This window comes from Mustelus asterias, chromosome 7 (genome assembly GCF_964213995.1).
Source record: "Mustelus asterias chromosome 7, sMusAst1.hap1.1, whole genome shotgun sequence".
Lineage (NCBI taxonomy): Eukaryota > Metazoa > Chordata > Chondrichthyes > Carcharhiniformes > Triakidae > Mustelus > Mustelus asterias.
This window is the reverse complement of record NC_135807.1, coordinates 128,880,231-128,901,680: the sequence shown is the minus strand read 5'-3', so window position 1 is coordinate 128,901,680 and position 21,450 is coordinate 128,880,231. Positions and strand designations below refer to the sequence as shown.

The 21,450-nt window shown below is 46.8% G+C and overlaps 1 protein-coding gene across 1 annotated transcript in view; it reads right to left on the bottom strand.

Annotated features, from left to right (window-relative positions):
- Nucleotides 1–21,450, bottom strand: part of bmp6 (bone morphogenetic protein 6) — a 124,802-nt gene that overhangs the window by 73,441 nt on the left and 29,911 nt on the right. Inside the window, exon 2 of the mRNA XM_078216821.1 lies at nucleotides 1,000–1,192. Coding sequence (XP_078072947.1) covers nucleotides 1,000–1,192 — 193 coding nt within the window. The remainder of the gene's footprint in view (nucleotides 1–999; nucleotides 1,193–21,450) is intronic.

The following is a 21,450-nucleotide window of genomic DNA, read 5'->3' as shown; positions in this document are numbered from 1 at the left end:
CAAATGCAGGTAATTGGGACTTGCTTCGGGGTTTTAAAAAAAAGGGCACAAAGGGCGACATGGACATGTTAAGCCAAAGGGCCTGTTTCCATGTTGTAAACATCTATGACTCCATCTACAACAATTAGCATTGCCATGCAAAGCAAACACTTGGGAGTGTCACAAATATCCGGCCACAGGTTCTGTTCCAACATCAAAGCTGCTTTTAGATTGCTTTTTAAGTACGTTTTTGGATTGCACTGTTACAGAGCACATTGGAGGTCCAATGTCCTGCAACATCCACCCCTATAGACCAGCAAATGGTGGCTCATCAGTCCATTGGTCCCGACCGGGATGAGTTAGTGAACAACATAAGCAGCCCTATTCGCCATTCTCCTGGAGACCAGTCGTGGAGATTCGTAGAATCCTCTCAGTACAGGAGGCTATTCGGTCCATTGAGTCTGTGCCGACTCTCTGACAGAGCAGCTTACCCTTAACCCCATGCAGTTACCTCACTACTCCCCCTAACATACACATCTTTGGACACTAAGGGGCACATTAGTATGGCCAATCCACCTAACCTGCACATCTTTGGAATGCGGGAGGAAACCAGAGCACCCAGAGGAAACCCACGCAGACGAACAAAGAACAAAGAAAATTACAGCACAGGAACAGGCCCTTCAGCCCTCCAAGACTGCACCGACCATGCTGCCCGACTGAACTAAAACCCCCTTAAAGAACAAGGAACAAAGAAAATTACAGCACAGGAGCACACGGGAGAACGTTCAACTCCACACAGACAGTGACCTGAGGCCAGAATCGAACCCGGGTTCCTGATGCTGTGAAGTAGCAGTGTTAACCACTGTGCCGCTCCGGACGCACTGATAAGGACTCAATCTACTCTTTGGACCAAGTCTGCAATCCACGCAGAGTTGGGGAAAGCAGCAAGACATCAGGACATGCGCAAACGTGAAAGGCCAGAGGGGGTCGGATGGGGAAGACGGGAATGTCTGCACTTACCTGTTGACATGCTCGTGCAGCACCTGGTAGATGCTGATCTCAAATGTTTCATTTTCAAAGCGACTTCTCACCCACTCCTTATAAATACGAAACTCGGACGCAGTGACAGCCTCTCCCTCCGGAATCCGTGATAGGTTAAATTTATACTCCTGGTGATGTGGTTGGTAGAGAGCAAAGCCTTTCTCGTGCTCAACTGCAAAAAAAAATGAACATTGAGAGGTCAAAGTCAGAATGCAAACACTCCAAGTACTGCATTTACACAAGACTCCCATAAAAGACTAACAGCCAATGTATTTATTCAGCTTTGTAAACCCATGAGGCATATTTAGCTCGTAACCTGGGGCATGGCAGGGACACAGTCTGCATTGGCACAGGAAACTCATCCAGCAACACAACTCAGCTGTGTAGCAGCAGCTGTACCAGCTTTTGGGGAACCGATACACAGGCTCCATTATACCACAGAGCCCATTATACCAACAAGGAAGAAACTTCCCATACTCAGAATTAACTTATCCCTTTATCCTTGCCCTTTTGTAACTTCTCCCAGAATCGCTCAGTCTTTGTTCCAATGTTCTCCCCTCAAGATTGTTGTCAAGCCACAAAGGCAATAACAAATAATCTCGCAGTCAAATTATGCGTCAGCTTGAGAGCGAGCCAAAGAGAGGGAGATCGAGAGACAGAGAGGGCAACAAGCGAGCAAGACAGTTACTCTTAACCTGATGGGTTTTCATCAAATTTGAAAACCTTTTTCTTTGTCAAGGGGATTTTAGTCGTCCAATTGAGGGAAAACAATATTGGGGTGGCACGGTGGCACAGTGGTTAGCAGGGTCCTGGGTTCGATTCCCAGCTTGCGCCACTGTGTGTGGAGTTTGCATGTTCTCCCCATGTCTGCGTGGGTTTCCTCCAGGTGTTCCGGTTTCCTCCCATAGTCCAAAGATGTGTAGGTTAGGTGGATTGGCCATGCCAAATTGCCCCTTAGTATCCAAAGGTGTAGGTAAGGAGGATTGGCCATGGTAAACTGTCCCTTAGTGTCCAAAAGATGGAGGTGGCATAGGGGTACGAGAGAACATGAGCAGTGAAAGCTAAGAGGGCTTAATAGCTTCCAAATCAACCCAAAGTGCCAGAGAACCAAGATGGATTTTCAAACCTTCCTGCCTCCACATTCCCCCATCCCCGTGGTCACCTATTGTCTGTTGCCAGGGTCACCAGGCCCAACTGTATCCTGCCCCCACCACCTCGGCACAAAATTTGGATGTAACGGGGCTTTTTGAAGCAACGCAGGTCTGCCGAGTCAGGAAGCTTCCCAACTTGGGGCTAATCACCTCGGTGGTGAAAGTCCAGCCCTACATAACCTGTAATCCAGACCAAACAATTCCAGAGGTTCCTATCACATCAGGTTACTCCTAGTTTTTGCACATGGCTGAGGTGTTTTAAGAGCCAGAGTTAAACCAGCCCAAGCAATTAGTAGAATTGTGTCTTTATTTTGTCTGTTGACGAGTTCGAAGCGGTGGTTCCCAGCCTGGAGAGAGAGGTGCTGGTGGGGATGGGAGAGAAGGTTCTCACACACAGGCTCAATTGATATCCGAAACCTCATTTCATTTCCCAGTTCGTAAAGCACAACTTTAACAGATCTCTCCACCAATTCCCAGAAGCAGTGAAAATTACACTCACTATCAACACCTCGGTCTGTTCAATTTCTCACATCTCAACGATAAATTGTTTTGAGATTCTTAAATTTCCAGCACAATCTCCAGCACTTAATCTCCATTACGTTCACTTAAAGCAAATAGCTCACTATTTAACATTCTTTAATCCAGAAGAGTTCTCTTAGAATCCCTGCAGTGCAGTAGGTGGCTGTTCGGCCCCTTGTGTCTGCACTGATTCTCAGAGTATCTCACCCAGGCCCTTTTTTAATCACCATCACCCCTCACATTTACCTCGGCTAATCCATCCAACATACATGTCTTGGGACACTAAGGGGCAATTTACCCTGGCCAGATGACTTAACCTGCGCATTTTTGGAGTGTGGGATGAAACCAGAGTACCCGGAGGAAAGCCATGCAGGCATGGGGAGGGTTATTTTAATGAAGGTGGTACGGTCAATGGGTGCTCCTCCATTGGTGTCTTTGACCGCCACCCTAATGGTGCTACGTAGCCCCTGGTTTGGGGTTGGACAGGCTTTGAGTTGCTGCCATTAGGCACTGAAAACCCTTCAAGGAGATTAAAGCAGCACAGAAATGCTTCCAACAGCGAAGGGGAAAGTGGGGAGGTTTCACTGAAAACCCCCAAGTAAAAGAAAGAGGCGGGAAAAGCAACGCATGCAGTAGTGAGCATGTTGATGGGGTCTCCCCTGCTAGGGAAGCAGCGGTGAAAGGATGGAGATGGTACTTGTAATGAGGGAGCAGAGATTGAAATGAATTGGCACAAGAAGAGATACGAGAAAAGGTTCTGATGCAGCGAGTGGTTGGGGTGTGGAAAGTATGGCGGGAGAGGGTGGTGGAGGCAATGAAAGAAGAGGAAAAGGAGCTGGTTACTTGAAATGAAAGAAAGTGCAACGAAGGTTGTGGGGAGAAGGCAGGGGAATAGTGGCAAGAGGTGAAACGGAGATTGGGAGAGCTCGGGCAGATAGGATGGTGGGAACCGGCTGGATGTGAGCGGTGGTGCGAATGGGGAGGTAGGTATTGGTGAGTAAGTGCGCGAATAAAGTGCCTGAGATTTAAGGTGGGCAGTGGGGGTCAGTTGAACAGCAAGCAGTAGGGAGAGAGGGGAGGGTTGCGAGAGAGAGCTGGTTCTGTGAGGCAGTGAACATGCGTGGTTGCTGAGAGGTGTGGGGTAGGTCGGTTGTGTGAGCAAGTGTTTGGTTTTGAAAGACATACAGCAGAGGTTTTGCATGAGCTGTTTTTGAACACTGAGAATGGGTGGTGTACCATTCCCAGAGATACTGCATGGAGAAAGCCCCTATTCCATCTCCCTGCACTAAAAATCTATTTAATATACGGTCCCCAGAAAAGGGACATATCAGATATTAAACTAAGATATTTTTAATTTCAATAATATACTTTATTCATATATAATCTGAAAAAACACAGAAAACATTTTCAAATCATTGCAGTTAAGAATGGTCATATTTGCATTTTCCCTAATGAAATTTACAGTGTTTGGCTCAAAAATGTTTCATATATTGCAGTATAATCCAGTTCTTTATCAAACTGGATACCTTCATCACATTGCACTGTGTAGTGCTTTTACATAGTTGAACAATCCAAGGGCTTTTACAGTTACTAGCCCCTCAGTCTACATCGGCTGAAAGGCCTTATACGGTGGCCTTTCCCCATTGTGCTTTTGTGACGGCTACCTCAAGCTCGAGAGCGTCCCTCAGCACGTAGTCCTGGACCTTGGACTGTGCCAGTCCGCAACACCCGGTGGAGGATCTTTGCACTGGAAGATCAGCAACTTTCGGGCGGACCAAAGAGCATACTTCACCGAGTTGATGACCCTCCAGCAGCAGTTGATATTTGTCTCGGTGTGCGTCCCTGGAAACAGCCTGTAGAGCACAGAGTCCTGCGTCACCGAGCTGCTCGGGATGAACCTCGACAAATACCACTGCATCTCTTTCAGGACCTTCTTTACAAAGGCACATTCCACAAGGTGGTGTGCTTCATTGCCTCAGCAGCCACTTCGAGGGCAGCATGCGGTGGCACTAAGACTTCGGGCGTGCATGAAGTATCTGACGAGGAGCCCCCTTCTCACCAATAGCCAAGACAGGTCTTGGTGCTCGTTTGAAAGTTCTGGTGATGAGGCATTCTGCCAGATGACACTGACAGTCTGCTCAGGGAACCGTCAGAGAGGATCCACCATCTCCTTTTCCCTCAGGACCTCAAGGACATTATGCGCTGACCACTGCTTGATCGCCTTGTGATCAAAGGTGTGTTTCTGAATAAATTTCCCCACGAAGAACAGGTGCTGCGGTACGATCCAACTACTTGGAGTGTTCCGCGGCAGTGTGGCCAGACCCATCCTCCGCAACACCAGGTACAGGTAGAACCTCAAACAGCAATGGCACTTGGTGTTAGCGTACCATGGATCCACACACAGCTTATTGCAGCTGTATACGAAAGATGGTCATCAGGATGCGGGTGGCATTAGGAACAATTTTCCCTTCCTTCTCTTGAGATTTAAACTGTTTTTTCTTGGTTTTAACGATCATGAAGTCACATATCCTCGAGAAACCTTTTAGCGAGCCAGTGCTAAAAGCTCAATGTAAATACTAGTCTCATTTTTTCCAAACACTTTTTTGCCCAGGTTGTAAAAGTAGATTTTTGGTTTGCTTTTATGTAAAAATAGGTTGCTCCCAAAGCAGAAACACTTTGGGCTTCAAAAGGCGCCTCCCTCCCCCAGCTGAGGCCGAGATGTTTCCATCATGGAATCGGTCCATGACTATTGCGGTTAAACTGGGCTTTCAAACCTTCACTTTCTTTATGTTAGCTTGTGGCTTTGCTGAAGAACAGAAACGTGTGAAATAATTCTTTAAAGAACTGAATTTGATTTACTTAGTTGCCCAGCCTGCAAGTTCATATTAAATTACCTTCCGTATTGGCTTCAGTTTATCGGTATTTTAAGATCTGCGGTTGATCACCAAGCTGAGCCCTGGTACTCATTAGTCTGCTCTTTTACTGTACTATTTAAAAAACAACAAACTAAGTAAAAGTAAAGTTTATTTATTAGTGTCACAAGTAGGCTTACATTAACACTGCAATGAAGTTACTGTGAAACTCCCCTAGTCGCTACACTCCGGTGCCTGTTTGGGTACACGGAGGGAGAATTTAGCATGACCAATGCACCTAACCAGCATGTCTTTCAGACTGTGGGAGGAAACCGGAGCACCCAGAGGAAACCCACGCAGACATGGGGAGAACGTACAAACTCAGCACAGACAGTGACCCAAGCTGGGAATCGAACCCTTAGAGGCAGCAGTGCTAACCACTGTGCCACCCCAGAGGTAAAAAGGCATTATTCTTAAGTTAGATCCAGACCATGTGCTGGTTATTCTGATTTAGGTGGCGAGCCTTTCCATGTTCTGATTGTTCGATTAATTGAGAGGGTGTGTGGGCATCACTGCAAATCCAGCATTTACGGTCCATCTCTAGCTGCTGAGTGGCTTTGTTAGGCCATTTCAACAGAGAGTTAATGGTCAACCACATGTCAGCCAGATCAAGTGAGGACGACAGATGAGTTTTTGTAACAAACTGTCACCATAACTGATGGAAAGTAAAATCCCTTTGGCTCCAATCCCAGAGGATCTGCCCACAAACTTGTTTTCAGTGGACACAAAAACAGAAAATGCTGGAAAATCTCCACACTCTTGACAGCTTCTGTGGGGAGAGAATAGAGCCAACATTGAGGGTTTAGATGACCCTTCGTCAGGGCTAAGAGCAAAGAGAATCAGCAGAGATTTATACTATTGGGGTAGGGGGAGGGGTGTGGAATTGGACAAAGGGAATGTAAAAGAGGATACAGAATGCTGAGAAGGTGCTAAAACTGTCCATTTAGTGATTGATAGAATTTCCCTTCCTTGTGTTGAGGAGTTTTGAGATAGCTGAGAAGGCCCCATTCCCACATGAATGCATCTCTATATAACCTGATGTGCCACCAAACAAGATCCATGTCAAAAACAACTGCTTAGAACACCAAGTGAAAATGCAGTGAGTGTGTTTAAAGTCTTTATTCAATTTGTTCACATCTTGACGGTCTGATCTTGTAAAAGGCTGGAGCTTTGCATTGAAAAATATCGGAGATTGGTCTGGCTAACCTATTTCTGCTTAGCATGCTGCCTTCAGACCTGGGCCATACAGTCCATGTCGTCAATGCAGTCAAACACGTGTTCAGTGCTTTTCTGTTGTGATGAGATCTTCGGTTGAAGAACATACTGCATCTACGATTACCGCCCATTCCATCACGCAGTGTCGTCAACTTCCCACACGTGGTTCTCTGTGGAATTTCCATTCCAGCTTCCCGCGGCCGAGCGGGCAATGCCTCATCACTGGGTTGGTTGGCCTCACCCTGTTCCTCCCCATCCTCCGTGCAATCGCAGCTTGCTTGGACCCAGCATGGTGGAAACAGTTCGGCAATCCGAGTTCAGAGTTTCCGCTCATCGCGCCCATCGGTCTATGGAATCTGCCATTCCACCAGTGTGGCTGGATGATGGACTTTGACACAACTGGATACTTGTGTCAGCCCAGTTCACTGAACCCAATTACCAAAAAAAACTGAACTGAAATTTCCCTGCTGCTGTGGTGGGATTTGAACTTGTCTCTGAATTGTGAGTTGAGGCCTCTGGATTATTAGGCCAATCGCATAACTTTTAATGCCAGCGTACTCCTCACATCAGAACCCGGCTTTGAATTAACTCCATAGAGAATGATCCAGGAAGTGATCCTTGCATTTAGGAGTGGAGGAGGGCATTCCCCAATTGGTTTTCATACATCACCAAAAGATTCTGGATTCCGCGATGGGAAAACCAGAGACATCAAGATACATGACCAAGAAATCCCAAAGGAATTCAGAAGAACATTAAGATATAGAAGCAGAATTAGGCCATTCAGCCATCGAGTCTGCTCCGCCATTCAGACATGGCTGGGATGTTTCTCAACCCCATTCTCCTGCCTTTCCCCCATAACCTTTGGTCCCCATACCAATCAAGAACATATTTCTGCCTTAAATACACTCAATGACCTGGCCTCCACAGCCTTCTGGCTGAAGAAAATCCTCCTCATCTCCGTTCTAAAGGATCGTCCCTTTATTCTGAGGCTGTGCCCTCAGATTCTAGTCTCTCCGACTAAAGGAAACATCATCTTTACACGGAGCATTGTGGGAATGTGGAACTCACTACCATGGTTGGCAGTTCAACGGTGAATAGTATAGATGCATGTAAGGGAAAGCAGGATAAGTACCTGAGGGAGAGGAGAATAGGGGTTACACTGATGAGAAATAAATGAGAAAAGACGTGAGGAGGCTCGAGTGGAGGATGGGCTGATTGGGTCGAAGGGCATCATTCTATGCTGTATATCCCAAATGATCTGTGCTGAATCAGTTGCTCCCAGCAGGATGGAAACAGTAGAATGATGCTACGGGCTTGGGAAAGCAAAGGTCAACCAGCATTGTGGCCCTGATGACTCTGATCCAAAGTACATGTTGGGCAAGGGCTAAATTACTTATGAACATACAAATTAGGAGCGGGAGTAGGCCCCTCGAGCCTGCTCCGCCATTCAGAAAGGTCTGCTTTATAACCTGAAGCCCACCATACCCGATAACCTTTCACCCCATTGCTGATCAAGAATCTATCCAGCTCTGCTTACAAATGTTCAAAGACTCTGCTTCCACTGCCTTTTGAGGAAGAGAATTCCAAAGATTCCATAGAACCATAGAATCCCCACAGTGCGGAAGGAGTCCATTTGGCCCATCGAGCCTGCATTGACAATCCCACCTAGGCTCTATCTCCGTAACCACCGCCTCGCTAGTTCCCTTTCCACTAAGGGGCAATTTATCATGGCCAATAAACCTAACTCGCACATCTTTGGACTGTGGGAGGAAACCAGAGCACCCGGAGGAAATCTACGCAGACACGGGGAGAAGGTGTAAACTCCACACAGTCACCCGAGGCTGGAATCAAACTTGGGTCCCTGGCGCTGAGAGGCAGCAGTGCTAACCACGTGCCACCGTGCCTGACGCTTGGGAGAGAAAAGAAATTCTCATCTCTATCTTAAATGGGCAATCCCTTAACTTTTTTAAGCAGTGATTCCCCTCCCCCCCCACCTACTTCTAGATTCTCCCACAAGAGTGACGACCTCCATGGTCAAATGGCCTGCTAACACCAGCTGGTCAGGCTCACGGACAAAGAATAATGACTGGAAAGCTGCCAGCCTCCACGCAAACCCAGCCAGATTCGATTGCTTCATAGGAGATGACTGATGGGTGAGGGAGGGACGGTGAATAAAGCAGGTCCGGTACCATTGGAGCAGCAAAGAGAATACATCTTTAAATTAATAATTCATTGCTGGTGCTTTCAGCTGCTTTTGTCTGCGACAGGTTGACACAGAGCAAACCTTGACAGACATGGCAGCAGAAGGGGAGATTCTGTGTCTGCCTCCGTCGACATTTAGTTATGTGCTTGACGGATTGAAAACTGAGAATTTGTGTTGGTCTAATGCTTTACACAACACCCCCACGGTCCAAAGAGTTTTATAAGCACTTTCTGAAGTCAAGTCGCTGTTGTAATACAGGAAACACAGCAGCCAGTCTGCACACAGCAAGCTCCCATAAACTGCAATATCGAATACAATTGGATAATCTGTGATGCTGATTCAAGGATAAAATACCAGCCAGGACACCGAGTTTGGGGAGGGGGGGGGTGTCAGCCGCGATGTTTGTTCTCAAGTAGAGGAGTGGGATTTGAACTCAGATCCTTCAGACACAGAGGCGAGGGCTACTGTCACACACTCGATGTTTCCCTTTCCCATTCTTCAGATCGCTGCTGTATACAATTGCCTCATTCCCGACCCAATGTTGTGCTTACGCAGGCTATTTTCAAGTGTGCAGTGAAAGTGCCCAGCATTTCCTATTTCCTTGATGGAGCCATGATGTGGAGATGCCGACATTGGACTGGGGTGGGCACAGTAAGAAGTCTCACAACACCAGGTTAAAGTCCAACAGGTTTATTTGGAATCACGAGCTTTTGGAGTGGAGCTCCACTCACCTGATGAAGGGGCAGCACCCTGAAAGCTCATGACACCAAATAAACCTGTTGAACTTTAACCTGTTGTTGTAAGACTTCTTACTGTGCCCTATGGAGCAGTCAACAAATCTTCACTTCCGAGCATCGCGTGAGAACGTCGCTGGGCTCGGAACCTCGGTTTGCGAATCCTTGGACAGGATTCCCTGACCCACACCCACAATTCCCCAACACTGCGTGTTTTACAGCAGTACAGACCCACCATTGGCTGGTAGTGGGATCTTGCAGTCCCACCGCTGGGGCATTGTAAGCACCCTCCGCCACCAGGGAACCTGTTGCAGACATCACCATCAGCAGGGCTGAAAGATTCTCTCTCCCACCCCCCCCCCTCAATCTTTCAGACTGTGGGAGGAAACTGCAGCACCCGGAGGAAACCCATGCAGACACAGGGAGAATGTGCAAACTCTGAACAGACAGTTCCCTAAGCCGGGAATCAAACCCGGGTCCCGAGCACTGAGGGGCATCAGTGCTAACCACTGTGCCACCCTTGTCGATACTGGAAGCTTTCATGGCCGAGATATAGATTTTTGTCTCAAAGGATTATGGAGCAAAGCTGGGCAAATAGAGTTCAGCTGCAAATTAGCCATGATCTAATTGAACGGCAAGAAGGTTTGATGGGCTGAATGGCCATCTCCAGTTCCTAATGGTCCCAGGATATGTCTCTGATCTACTTGGAATCAACCATTGGCCTGCAATCTCCAAATCACAACCCCATATTTCTCTACCATCTGAGAAACAGGACACAGGAATGTAGAAAGTAGGAGCAGGAGTAGGCCATTCGGCCCTTCAAGCCTGCTTCGCTATTCATTATAATGATGGCTGATCATCCAACTCTATGGACTGATCCTGCCTTTCACCGCCCCCCCCCCCCCCGCCCCCCCCACAATATTCTTTGATCCCCTTTGCCCCAAGAGTTATTTCTAATGATTTGGCCTCAGCTACCTTCTGTGGTAGCGAATTCCACAGACTGACCACTCTCCGGGTCAAGAAATTTCTCCTCATTTCTGTCCTAAAATATTTACAGTAAGAAGTCTCACAACACCAGGTTAAAGTCCAACAGGTTTATTTGGTAGCAAATACCATAAGCTTTCGGAGCGCTGCCCCTTCGTCAGATGGAGTGAAAATCTGTTCTCCAACAGTGCACAGAGACACAACATCAAGTTACAGAATACTAATTAGAATGCAAATCTCTACAGCCAGCCAGGTCTTAAAGGTACAGATAATGTGGGTGGAGGGAACATTAAACACAGGTTAAAGAGATGTGTATTGTCTCCAGACAGAACAGCAAGTAAGATTCTGCAAGATCAGGAGGCAAGCTGTGGGGGTTACTGATAATGTGACATAAATCCAACATGTGATCTTGCAGAAGCTGTTCTGTCTGGAGACAATACACATCTCTTTAACCTGTGTTTAATGTTCCCTCCACCCACATTATCTGTACCTTTAAGACCTGGCTGGCTGTAGAGATTTGCATTCTAATTAGTATTCTGTAACTTGATGTTGTGTCTCTGTGCACTGTTGGAGAACAGATTTTCACTCCATCTGACGAAGGGGCAGCGCTCCGAAAGCTTATGGTATTTGCTACCAAATAAACCTGTTGGACTTTAACCTGGTGTTGTGAGACTTCTTACTGTGCTTACCTCAGTCCAACGCCGGCATCTCCACATCATGACTAAAATATTTACCCCATATCCTTAGAAACATTAAGCCTGAGGAAACACTATCATTGCATCTACTGCGGTAAAACAAACTTCACAGTTATACTGAAATAATTCAGCATTTCCCTACAACAAAAGCAGGAACAAGAATTTTATCAAAATTGGCAATCTCCTATTCATTTTCACACCCCAAATAGTGAAAACGCCTGCATGAAGGAAATTAATCCAGGAGTTTGAATTATTGTTTTATAATTTATATTATTACTACGTGTAAAAAAAATATCCCCAACCTTCTCAACGTGCAACAATTTGTGTGCATTTATCCATAAATCAAAAGCTGTTCTATTAAGCCAACTGAACCTTCAGCATGATAAAGGCAAAATACTGCAGATGCTGGAATCTGAAATGAACAGAAAAATGCTGGAAAATCTCAGCAGGTCTGACAGAATCTGAGGAGAGAGAATAGAGCCAATGTTTCGAGTCTGGATGACCCTTCGTTAGAGCTTCATTAGACCTTTCGTTCAGCTCTGACTAAGGGTCATCCCTTGCTTGGCAAAGCAGCCTGCATAATCAAGGACCCCATGCACTATGGACATTCTCTCTTCCATATTCTTCCTTCTGGAAAAAGATACAAAAGTTTGAGGTCAACCGACTCAAGAAAAGCTTCTTCCCTGCTGCCATCAGACTTTTGAATGAACCTACCTCGCATTAAGTTGCTCTTTCTCTACACCCTAGCTATGACTGTAACACGACATTCTGCACACACTCATTTCCTTCTCTATGAAGGGTATGCTTTGTCTGTATAGCAGGCAAGAAACAATACTTTTCACTGTATACTAATACGTGTGACAATAATAAATCAAATCCAGACTCAAAACATTGGCTCTATTCTCTCTCCACAGATGCTGACAGACCTGAGATTTTCCAGCATTTTTCTGTTTTTGAACATTCATCATGGCTTAGATGTTATTCAGGACAAGATTAATGAATTATAAAGTTGCAACCGTTTAATGCAGCAATATAGCCTGTCTGGGGGAAACAAAGGCAAGAATTGCATTGCCCTATCCAGTCCTATCTCCTAGCAGCACATCAAAGTGAATGGGGCAGTTCCAGGAATCGAGTCGTCCACAATGCCCTCATGCAACCAAAACAGGGCAACCTCTACCCTAATTGCACCATAAACCCATGAATGTTCACCAGCCTAATCCCCCGTAGTAACCAGCTTCTTCAGAAAAAAAAGGGAGTAAAACTCTCCAAATAGAAATTGCATGCTCCCATATTTAACATAACTGTGTGCAGAACTGAACAGGATCTACTCGATTGACAGAACAGGCTCAAGGGGCTGAATGGCCTCCTCCTGCTTGTCAGAGCAGATTTATTTTCAAAATTACAAATTGAAACCAAAGCCTTCAAAATACCTGTCTTGCTGCCTGTAGTATCAACAACTATATTTTGACAGCTTTTGTTCCATTTCTTATGGTCAGAAATAATATTTATCATGCAAAACTTCCAGAGGCAAAACAGCAAGATGGTCGATTGCATTTATGCAGTTCGGGTATCACCTCCCTCCAGCCTGATGTTATTTACAACTCTGGCTGATAATACATGCAGTGAAACAACTTCAGTACACTTGACAAATGTGCTGACATTAAGATTTACCTAGGGAAGTTATGCTAATTATTCACACTGAAAAATAGCATTGATGCAAGCGCTGAAAAAGACTCCAGGCGCTTTACAGATAGGTGCATGGAAAACAGATGCTGAACTGTGAAAGAAATCAGGTGAGGCGAGGCCAACATCTTGGTGGATTTTGAGGGCGTTTTTAAAAGGAAAGTGAGAGACAGACAATAATCATCCATTTTACATTATGAGGGATAAATATTAGCTCGGGAAAAGTCCCGTTTTTCCTGGAATAACGTGTCCTTTTGGCAGGGCAGACATCCCTGACCGTGCAGTGCTCTCTCTCTCTCTGTACTGGACTGAAGTGCCAGCCTAGCTTTGTGCGCTCAAGTCTATGGGATTGGATTTGAACTGAGCCAAAACTGGCCGGATACTGCTCCAATGAATTGGAACGAGCCATGGATGGAACTGGAAACAGGGACAAGAACTTCCAACTTGAAGCATTGACAGCCAGTGAGCCAATTCAGGTCAGTGGGGGCTTGATGATGAGTGAGTGCAGCGGGGCATTGGAGGGGATACACCGGGTAGGGTTTTGGACAAATAGGAGTTTGCAGATGATTGGCCAATTAGTGAATTGCGGCACGGTGGCACAGTGGTTAGCACTGCTGCCTCACAGCGCCAGGGACCCGGGTTCGATTCCGGTCTTGGGTCACTGTCTGTGTGGAGTTTGCACATTCCCCCCATTGTCTGCGTGGGTTTACTCTGGGTGCTCTGGTTTCCTCCCACAGTCCAAAGATATGTGGATAAGGTTTATTGGTCATGATAAATTGCCCCTTAGTGTCAATGGGATTAGCAGGGTAAATTTGAGGGGTAAAAACAAAGATATGGCTTGGGTGGGATTGTGGTCGGTGCAGGCTCAATGGGCCAAATGGCCTCCTTCTGCACTGTAGGGATTCTATGATTCTACTCAAGTATAGTAACTGAAGATATTGGGAGTTGGGCAGTGGCAGATGCTGCTACAGGAAGTGCATTTCCCTGTCCAGTTCTGACTACACCTCCAAAGTACTAATTGGTTTTGAAGCACTTTGACACATCTCATTCCTGTGAAAAATGCTGGATAAAATGAGAATTCTCCCCTTTTCAGAATTATTTCAGGACACTAGCTTTACTGACATGTTGGTTAGATGTATTAGCCATACTAAATTCTCCCTCAGTGTACCCGAACAGGTGTCGGAGTGTGGCGACTCGGGGATTTTCACAGTAACTTCATTGCAGTGTTAATGTAAGCCTACTTGTGACACTAATAAATAAACTTTAACTTTAAACTTTACTGGGCCAGATGAGGGAATAACAGCTTGGCGATGTCGTCAGTGCAAAGGATCCTTTTGTAAAAAAATCACAATCGCCGATATATTAAAATTGAACTGGGAAGCCTCTCCCCGATCATGGGGATAAGTAATAGAAAATAAAAGGCTGGGTTTGCTCCAGAAACCGGCCGGTGTCCTCTGCATCTGTAAGGACAAGTATTTAAAACGCAGCACTCCGGAATTCAAAAACGGCCCTTCAATGGTTCACTCCCAAGACTAGCTGCCTCTCTCTTCACTGCTCCTCAAGGCAGCTCACAAGTCTTGAATGTGCATTAGCAACTCCACACCAAATCACAGCCCGGCTCCATCACCCCACAACTTATGCTTTGAACTCTCACTGGGAGAGGAATGGATTAAGCACTTCCTGCTGCGGCAGATATAAAATTTAAGTAGGCTTTTACATTCTATTTTTAAGTCGTCCATTCTTACAGTGACAAACACCATACCTGTAACTACTATGAACGGTATGCTTTGTCTGTACAGTGTGTAAGAAACAGTACTTTTCACTGTACCCCAATGCATGTGGCAATGATAAATCAACTATCATGACCTGAGGAGGTTTGACTTGGAGGGAAAAGATAGTTTACAAAGCAAAGAGGAAACATTTAATGAATTGAAACAGGAAAATAAAGAGGAAGAAAAATGAGCGAATACCTCCAAGATGAGATAGCAAACAAACTGAGAATTGTGCTGAAAGGGATGCAAGTTTCAATCTTCATCCCCAAACTCAGGAATATTGCTGGTCTGAAAAGATTTGAGACGATTGGTGAATCACTGGCCTCTCGTCATGGCAACTTCCCTTCCAAATTTTACTAGGGTAAACTGGGATGGCGCGATATCTCGGAGGGGCGCAGCCTCGATCCCCTTTGCACCGGAATCACCATCAGCTTCTCCTCCCCACCCCCAGCACTGCTCCCTCCCTTGCGCCAGAGTCACCATCACCCACTCGAGGTGCCAGCCTCGTCACTAAGTTAGCTCAAAACACACTGCATTCTCCTCAAATCAGGAGTGATTACAAAATGGAATAAATCTCTTTCTGCAAGTCTGATATTAGGCACATTCCGACAAATAAAACTGCTGGTACTCTTCTTCTCCACCCCCTTTCATCTGCGGTCTTCTAATTAAAACACCTTTTGACAATTTTTTAATATTAGTTCGTGGGATTGGGGGGTGGGGGGGTGCGCGGGGAGTGGCACGGCGGCACAGTGGCTAGCACTGCTGCCTCACAGCGCCAGGGACCCGGGTTCGATTCCCAGCTTGGCTCACTGTCTGTGCGGAGTTTGCACATTCTCCCCGTGTCTACGTGGGTTTCCTCGGGTGCTCCAGTTTCCTCCCACAGCCCAAAAGCCGTGCTGGTTAGATGCATTGGCCATGCTAAATTCTCCCTCAGTGTACCCAAACAGGCGCCGGAGTGTGGCGGCTAGGGGATTTTCACAGTAACTTCATTGTGGTTTTAATAAGCGCCGATTTGTGACACTAATAAATAAACTTTTACTTTAACTTTGAGTGTCGCTGGCTTGGCCAGAATTTATTGCCCATCCCTAAATGCCCTTCAGCTGAGGGCATTTAAGAATCAACCACATTGTTGTGGCTCTGGAGTCACATGTAGGCCAGATTTCCTCCCCCAAGGGGCGATTAGTGAACCAGATGGGTTTTTCTGACAATCGACAATGGTTTCATGGTCATCAGTCGATTCTTAATTCCAGACTGTTGAATTCAAAATTTCACCATCTGCTGTAGTGGGATTTGAACCGAGGTCCCCAGTCCATTACCCTGGGTCTCCGATTATTAGTCCAGTGGCAATACCACTATCTCCCTATATATTATACACACCACACATAGACGGTATGTAATAAACGGCAGCTTAGGTTTGAATGCTATAATGTTTAGTGATATCAGCAGGAACTGTGATCGCTACAACTATCAAATATTCAGAGCACAAAGTGTAAATCAGCTCTGGCGACACAGTTTACAAGGGACAGAAAGGCAATGGTCGAAAGGACCCTCTGGTCTGGGGCCCAGTGTTGACAGATGCAGCTGCGGGTGCAGACGAGGCACCATTATGGTACCAGTGGAACAGCAACATGTCCAGGTCCACTCTCTGCATGCAGACCTCGGTGGTGCACCGACGCCAAATGCGCAGAGTACATTCCGACACAGATCTACCCGCTCCACCGAACATCCAACACACACACACACACACACATGCATGCACACTCTGAAGAACAACCTCGCTCACTGGGAAAGGAACATTGTCACTAACAGCAGCTCATCCCTGTCAAAAAGGATGAACAATGAGTGATTATCTCAAAAGTCAAAACTTTAAAACACCGGATGCATCAACACAATGCTGGTCAGATTCAGTCACCTGTATATTTAGTCGTATCTTTATGTTTGATTTGATTTATTCTTGTCACATGCATTAGTATACAGTGAAAAATATTGTTTCTTGCACGCTACACAGATAAAGCTCAGAAGGAAAGGAGAGGGTGCAGAATGTAGTGTTACAGTCATAGCTAGGGTGCAGAGAAAGATAGAATTTAGTTTTAGAGGCATAGAATGAGTGTAAAAGATAGAATGAGAGAGCATGCTGCGCACAACTTGCTAGAAGCCGCCACATTCCGGCGCCATCTTGAATAGAGTGGCAACTAATGTTGGCGACTTGGACACATTCACAAAGGAACCGCTGACATTTATATAATTTTCAGTTTCTCTATTTCATTTCACATCACGACATTAAATAGAAGAGGAACAGCTTCCAAAAGGATTTTGGAAGGCAGTGAGATGCCATGTTTGAGATGATATTTTGAATCCTCTTTCCTGCACTGTGTGTTTGGAGGAATACTGAAATTATATTCGATTATACACAGAGGCTGGAAATGTCAATCTACTCGACACCACCTTTACCTTCTTTGCTTAACATTCGAGTTATGGTCGGCAAGGGTTTTCTTTCACCTTCCTGTCAGGGGACTACGCCTGCCTTCGACAGCCGTAACTAATGTGCGAAACAGGACTTCCCACTTCGACAAATTGGGCCTTTTTAATTGATGGATACATTACCACTTATTTGTTGCTACATTAATGGGTCCAGACACTGGAACCACCGCTAATTGGAAACAGGCAGACATCGTCAACACTGGCATCCGCCTGGCCACTTGCCAATTTGCTAGTTAACAATGAAAGGCTCTTCCCACCTGAAATCATTTAGCCAACTGAAGTACTAGGCCACGGGGTCAATATGTTAAACGAAGGCTTAAGTGGGGATTCGAGCTGCCTGGTGCAGTAATGAAGCATGCAGGCTCCTCGAAGAGCTCCTGTCAAGGCTCCGTGCAGTTGTATTTGGTTCAAACATGAAGAACCACCACCCATGACAACCAGCCAGTGTTGTCTATAGAATTCCAGCCCAGCCCAGAGGCAGCACAGTGGCACAATGGTTAGCCCTGCTGCCGCACAGCTCCAGGGACCCGGGTTCAATTCCGACCTTGGCTAACTGCGTGGAGTCTGCACGTTCTTCCTGTGTCTGTGCTCCTCCGGGTGCTCTGGTTTCCTCCCACAGTCCAAAGATGTGCAGATTAGCATGATCAGCCATGCTAAATTGTGTCAGGGGACTAGCAGTGGGGGTTACGGGGATAGTGCCTGGGTTTAAAGTTTATTTATTAATGTCACAAGTAGGCTTACATTAACACTGCAATGAAGTTACTGTGAAAATCCCCCAGTCGCCACACTCCGGTGCCTGTTCGGGTACACTGAGGGAGAATTTAGCATGGCCAATGCACCTCAACAGCACGTCTTAAACTGTGGGAGGAAACCGGTGCACCCGGAGGAAACCCACGCAGACACGGGGAGAACATGCAGACTCCGCACAGACAGTGACCCAAGCCAGGAATCGAACCCGGGTCCCTGCTACTGTGAGGCAGCAGTGCCTACCTCCAAATTAAATTCCCTATTAGTCGGAAATTAGAACCTGCATTTTCACGACTGTGTAAAAGTGTATTCACCCGGCGAGCTGGACGTTTTCCATGACTTTACCGGTGAGCGTATTCTGCTTTGACCTTCTTGAGAACCACTCAAAACGTCACTCAGATCAGGTGTGCCAAACTGAGCCAGTCTTGGACACAGGAGGTGGTGGATGGATGTCCAGATGCCCTTTAAATAGTGTCCAGACCTTCAACCCCACAAGGTCACAGCGGGGATGGTGATTTCCTGTCTGCGCCATTCGCCATGCTCCATATGGATACCATCGGTGATAAGGTGAACAGTACAAGATCATGTGGTCAGCTGCCCCAGTCTTCCATTTCTCCACCCCCCCCACCAAGTGGAAACACTCATGTCCGCTGCTGAACTGCGGGTCCAGAATAGAAGGTTCTGCCTACAGATTCTGAGGCTCTGAAGAATGGTGCAGGTGTTGCCATCTGCTACCCTTATGTGGGAACGTACTATGGGGCGATAGGAAGGGTTATACAAACAGAAACTAGGAGCAGGAGTAGGCCCTTCGGCCTGCTCCACCATTCATTACCATGGCTGATGATCAAATTCAATATCCTGATCCAGCCTCCCCCGCCGCCATATCCCTTGATCTCTTTAGCCCCAAGAGCCATCTCTAATTTCTACTTGAAATCACGTTTTGGCCTCGGCTACTTGCTGTGGTAGTGAATTCCACACATTCACCACTCTCTGGGTGAAGAAAATTCTCCTCACCTCAGTACTAAACGGTTTACACCTTATCCTCAAACAATGACCCCTCGTTCGGGACTCACCCCACTGTTGGGAACATTCTTTCTGAATCCATTGTTAGAATGTTATAAGTTTCTATATGATGCAGGGAACAGTCAGCTCAGCATGCTGAGGAGAGACAGAGGAAGGAAAGTGGTGGGATTGTGCTGTTGAAGGAGTTGAATGCGGAGGCTGGGTAGGGCAGGAGGCAAGAGTACATCTTCCATTTGATCCTCTCCTGTTCTCCACCTAAACATTGCACAAGTCATTTAGGGGCAGCACAGTGGTTAGCACTGCTGACTCACAGCGCCAGGGATTCGGGTTCAATTCCGGCCTCGGGTCACTGTCTGTGTGGAGTCTGCATGTTCTCCCCACGTCTGCGTGGGTTTCCTCTGGGTGCTCTGGTTTCCTCCCATAGTCCAAAGTTGTGTGGGTTAGGTTGATTGACCATGCTAAATTGACCCTAGAGTCAGGGGATTAGCAGGGGTAAATGTGTGGGGTTACGGGAATGGGGTCTGGGTGGGATTGTGGTCAGTGCAGACTCGATGGGCCGAGTGGCTTCCTTTTGCACTGTAGAGATTCTACTGCATTTCTCCTCCTGTGTCGTCCCATCCCGTCCCCACCACCCCACCACCCCACCCCCACCACACACCTCCATTCTCAATGTGCTTCTTTAAAAATGCTCTCATCTGTAACATGTTCGAGCTCGTGGGATGTGATCTGGAACATCCACTGACCCCCTTTCTTTGTGGGCACTTCCCAACTGCCTAAGTATCTCCAGCCTTTTCTGCTTTTGTTTCAGATTTCCAGAGTTTATATTTTATTTGTCTGCTCAATGCGGATATTTATTTTGAGAATGATACCTGGTGCCCCTCACCTCGTGATGTGGAGATGCCGGTGTTGGACTGGGGTAAACACAGTAAGAAGTCTCACAACACCAGGTTAAAGTCCAACAGGTTTATTTGGGAGCAAAAGCCACACAAGCTTTCAGAGCGCTGCCCCTTCGTCAGGTGAGTGGGAGTTCTATACACAAACAGGGCATATAAAGACACAAACTCAATTTACAAAATAATGTTTGGAATGCAAGTCTTTACAGGTAATCAAGTCTTAAAGGTACAGACAATGTGAGTGGAGAGAGCATTGAGCACAGGTTAAAGAGATGTGTATTGTCTCCAGCCAGGACAGTTAGAGAGATTTTGCAAGCCCAGGCAAGTCATTATGGGGGTTACAGATAGTGTGGCATGAACCCAAGATCCCGGTTGAGGCCGTCCTCATGTGTGCGGAACTTGGCTATCAGTCTCTGCTCAGTGACTCTGCGCTGTCGTGTGTCGTGGAGGCCACCTTGGAGAACACTTACCTGAAGATCAGAGGCCGAATGCCCGTGACTGCTGAAGTGTTCCCCAACAGAAAGAGAACAGTCTTGCCTGGTGATTGTCGAGCGGTGTTCATTCATCCATTGTCGTAGCATCTGCATGGTCTCCCCAATGTACCATGCCTCGGGACATTCTTTCTTGCAGCGTATCAGGGAGACAACGTTGGCCGAGTTGCAAGAGTATGTACCGTGTACCTGGTAGATGGTGTTCTCACGTGAGATGATGGCATCCGTGTCGATCATCCGGCACATCTTGCAGAGGTTGCTGTGACAGGGTTGTGTGGTGTCGTAGTCACTTTTCTCCTGAAGGCTGGGTAGTTTGCTGCAGACAATGGTCTGTTTGAGGTTGTGCGGTTGTTTGAAGGCAAGAAGTGGGGGTGCGGGAATGGCCTTGGCGAGATGTTCGTCTTCATCAATGACATGTTGAAGGCTCCGGAGAAGGTGTCATAGCTTCTCCGCTCCGGCGAAGTACTGGACGACGAAGGGTATTCTGTCCACTGTGTCCCCTGTTTGTCTTCTGAGGTGGTCGGTGCGGTTTTTCGCTGTGGCGCATCGGAACTGCCGATCGATGAGTCAGCGCCATATCCTGTTCTTATGAGGGCATCTTTCAGTGTCTGGAGGTGTCTGTTGCGATCCTCCTCATCCGAGCAGATCTTGTGTATACGGAGGGCTTGTCCGTAGAGGATGGCTTCTTTAACGTGTTTAGGGTGGAAGCTGGAGAAGTGGAGCATCGTGAGGTTATCCGTGGGCTTGCGGTACAGCGAAGTGCTGATGTGACCGTCCTTAATGGAGATGCGTGTCCAAGAATACAACCGATTCCGGATTGCCCCTCACCTCAGCAGCCAGGCAAAGCTTTCCAGCAATCAAACGTTGTTTTAATTTGATGTTGGTAAGCAGGCGATGGGTCAGTCAGCATTTTACCAACTCAGACCA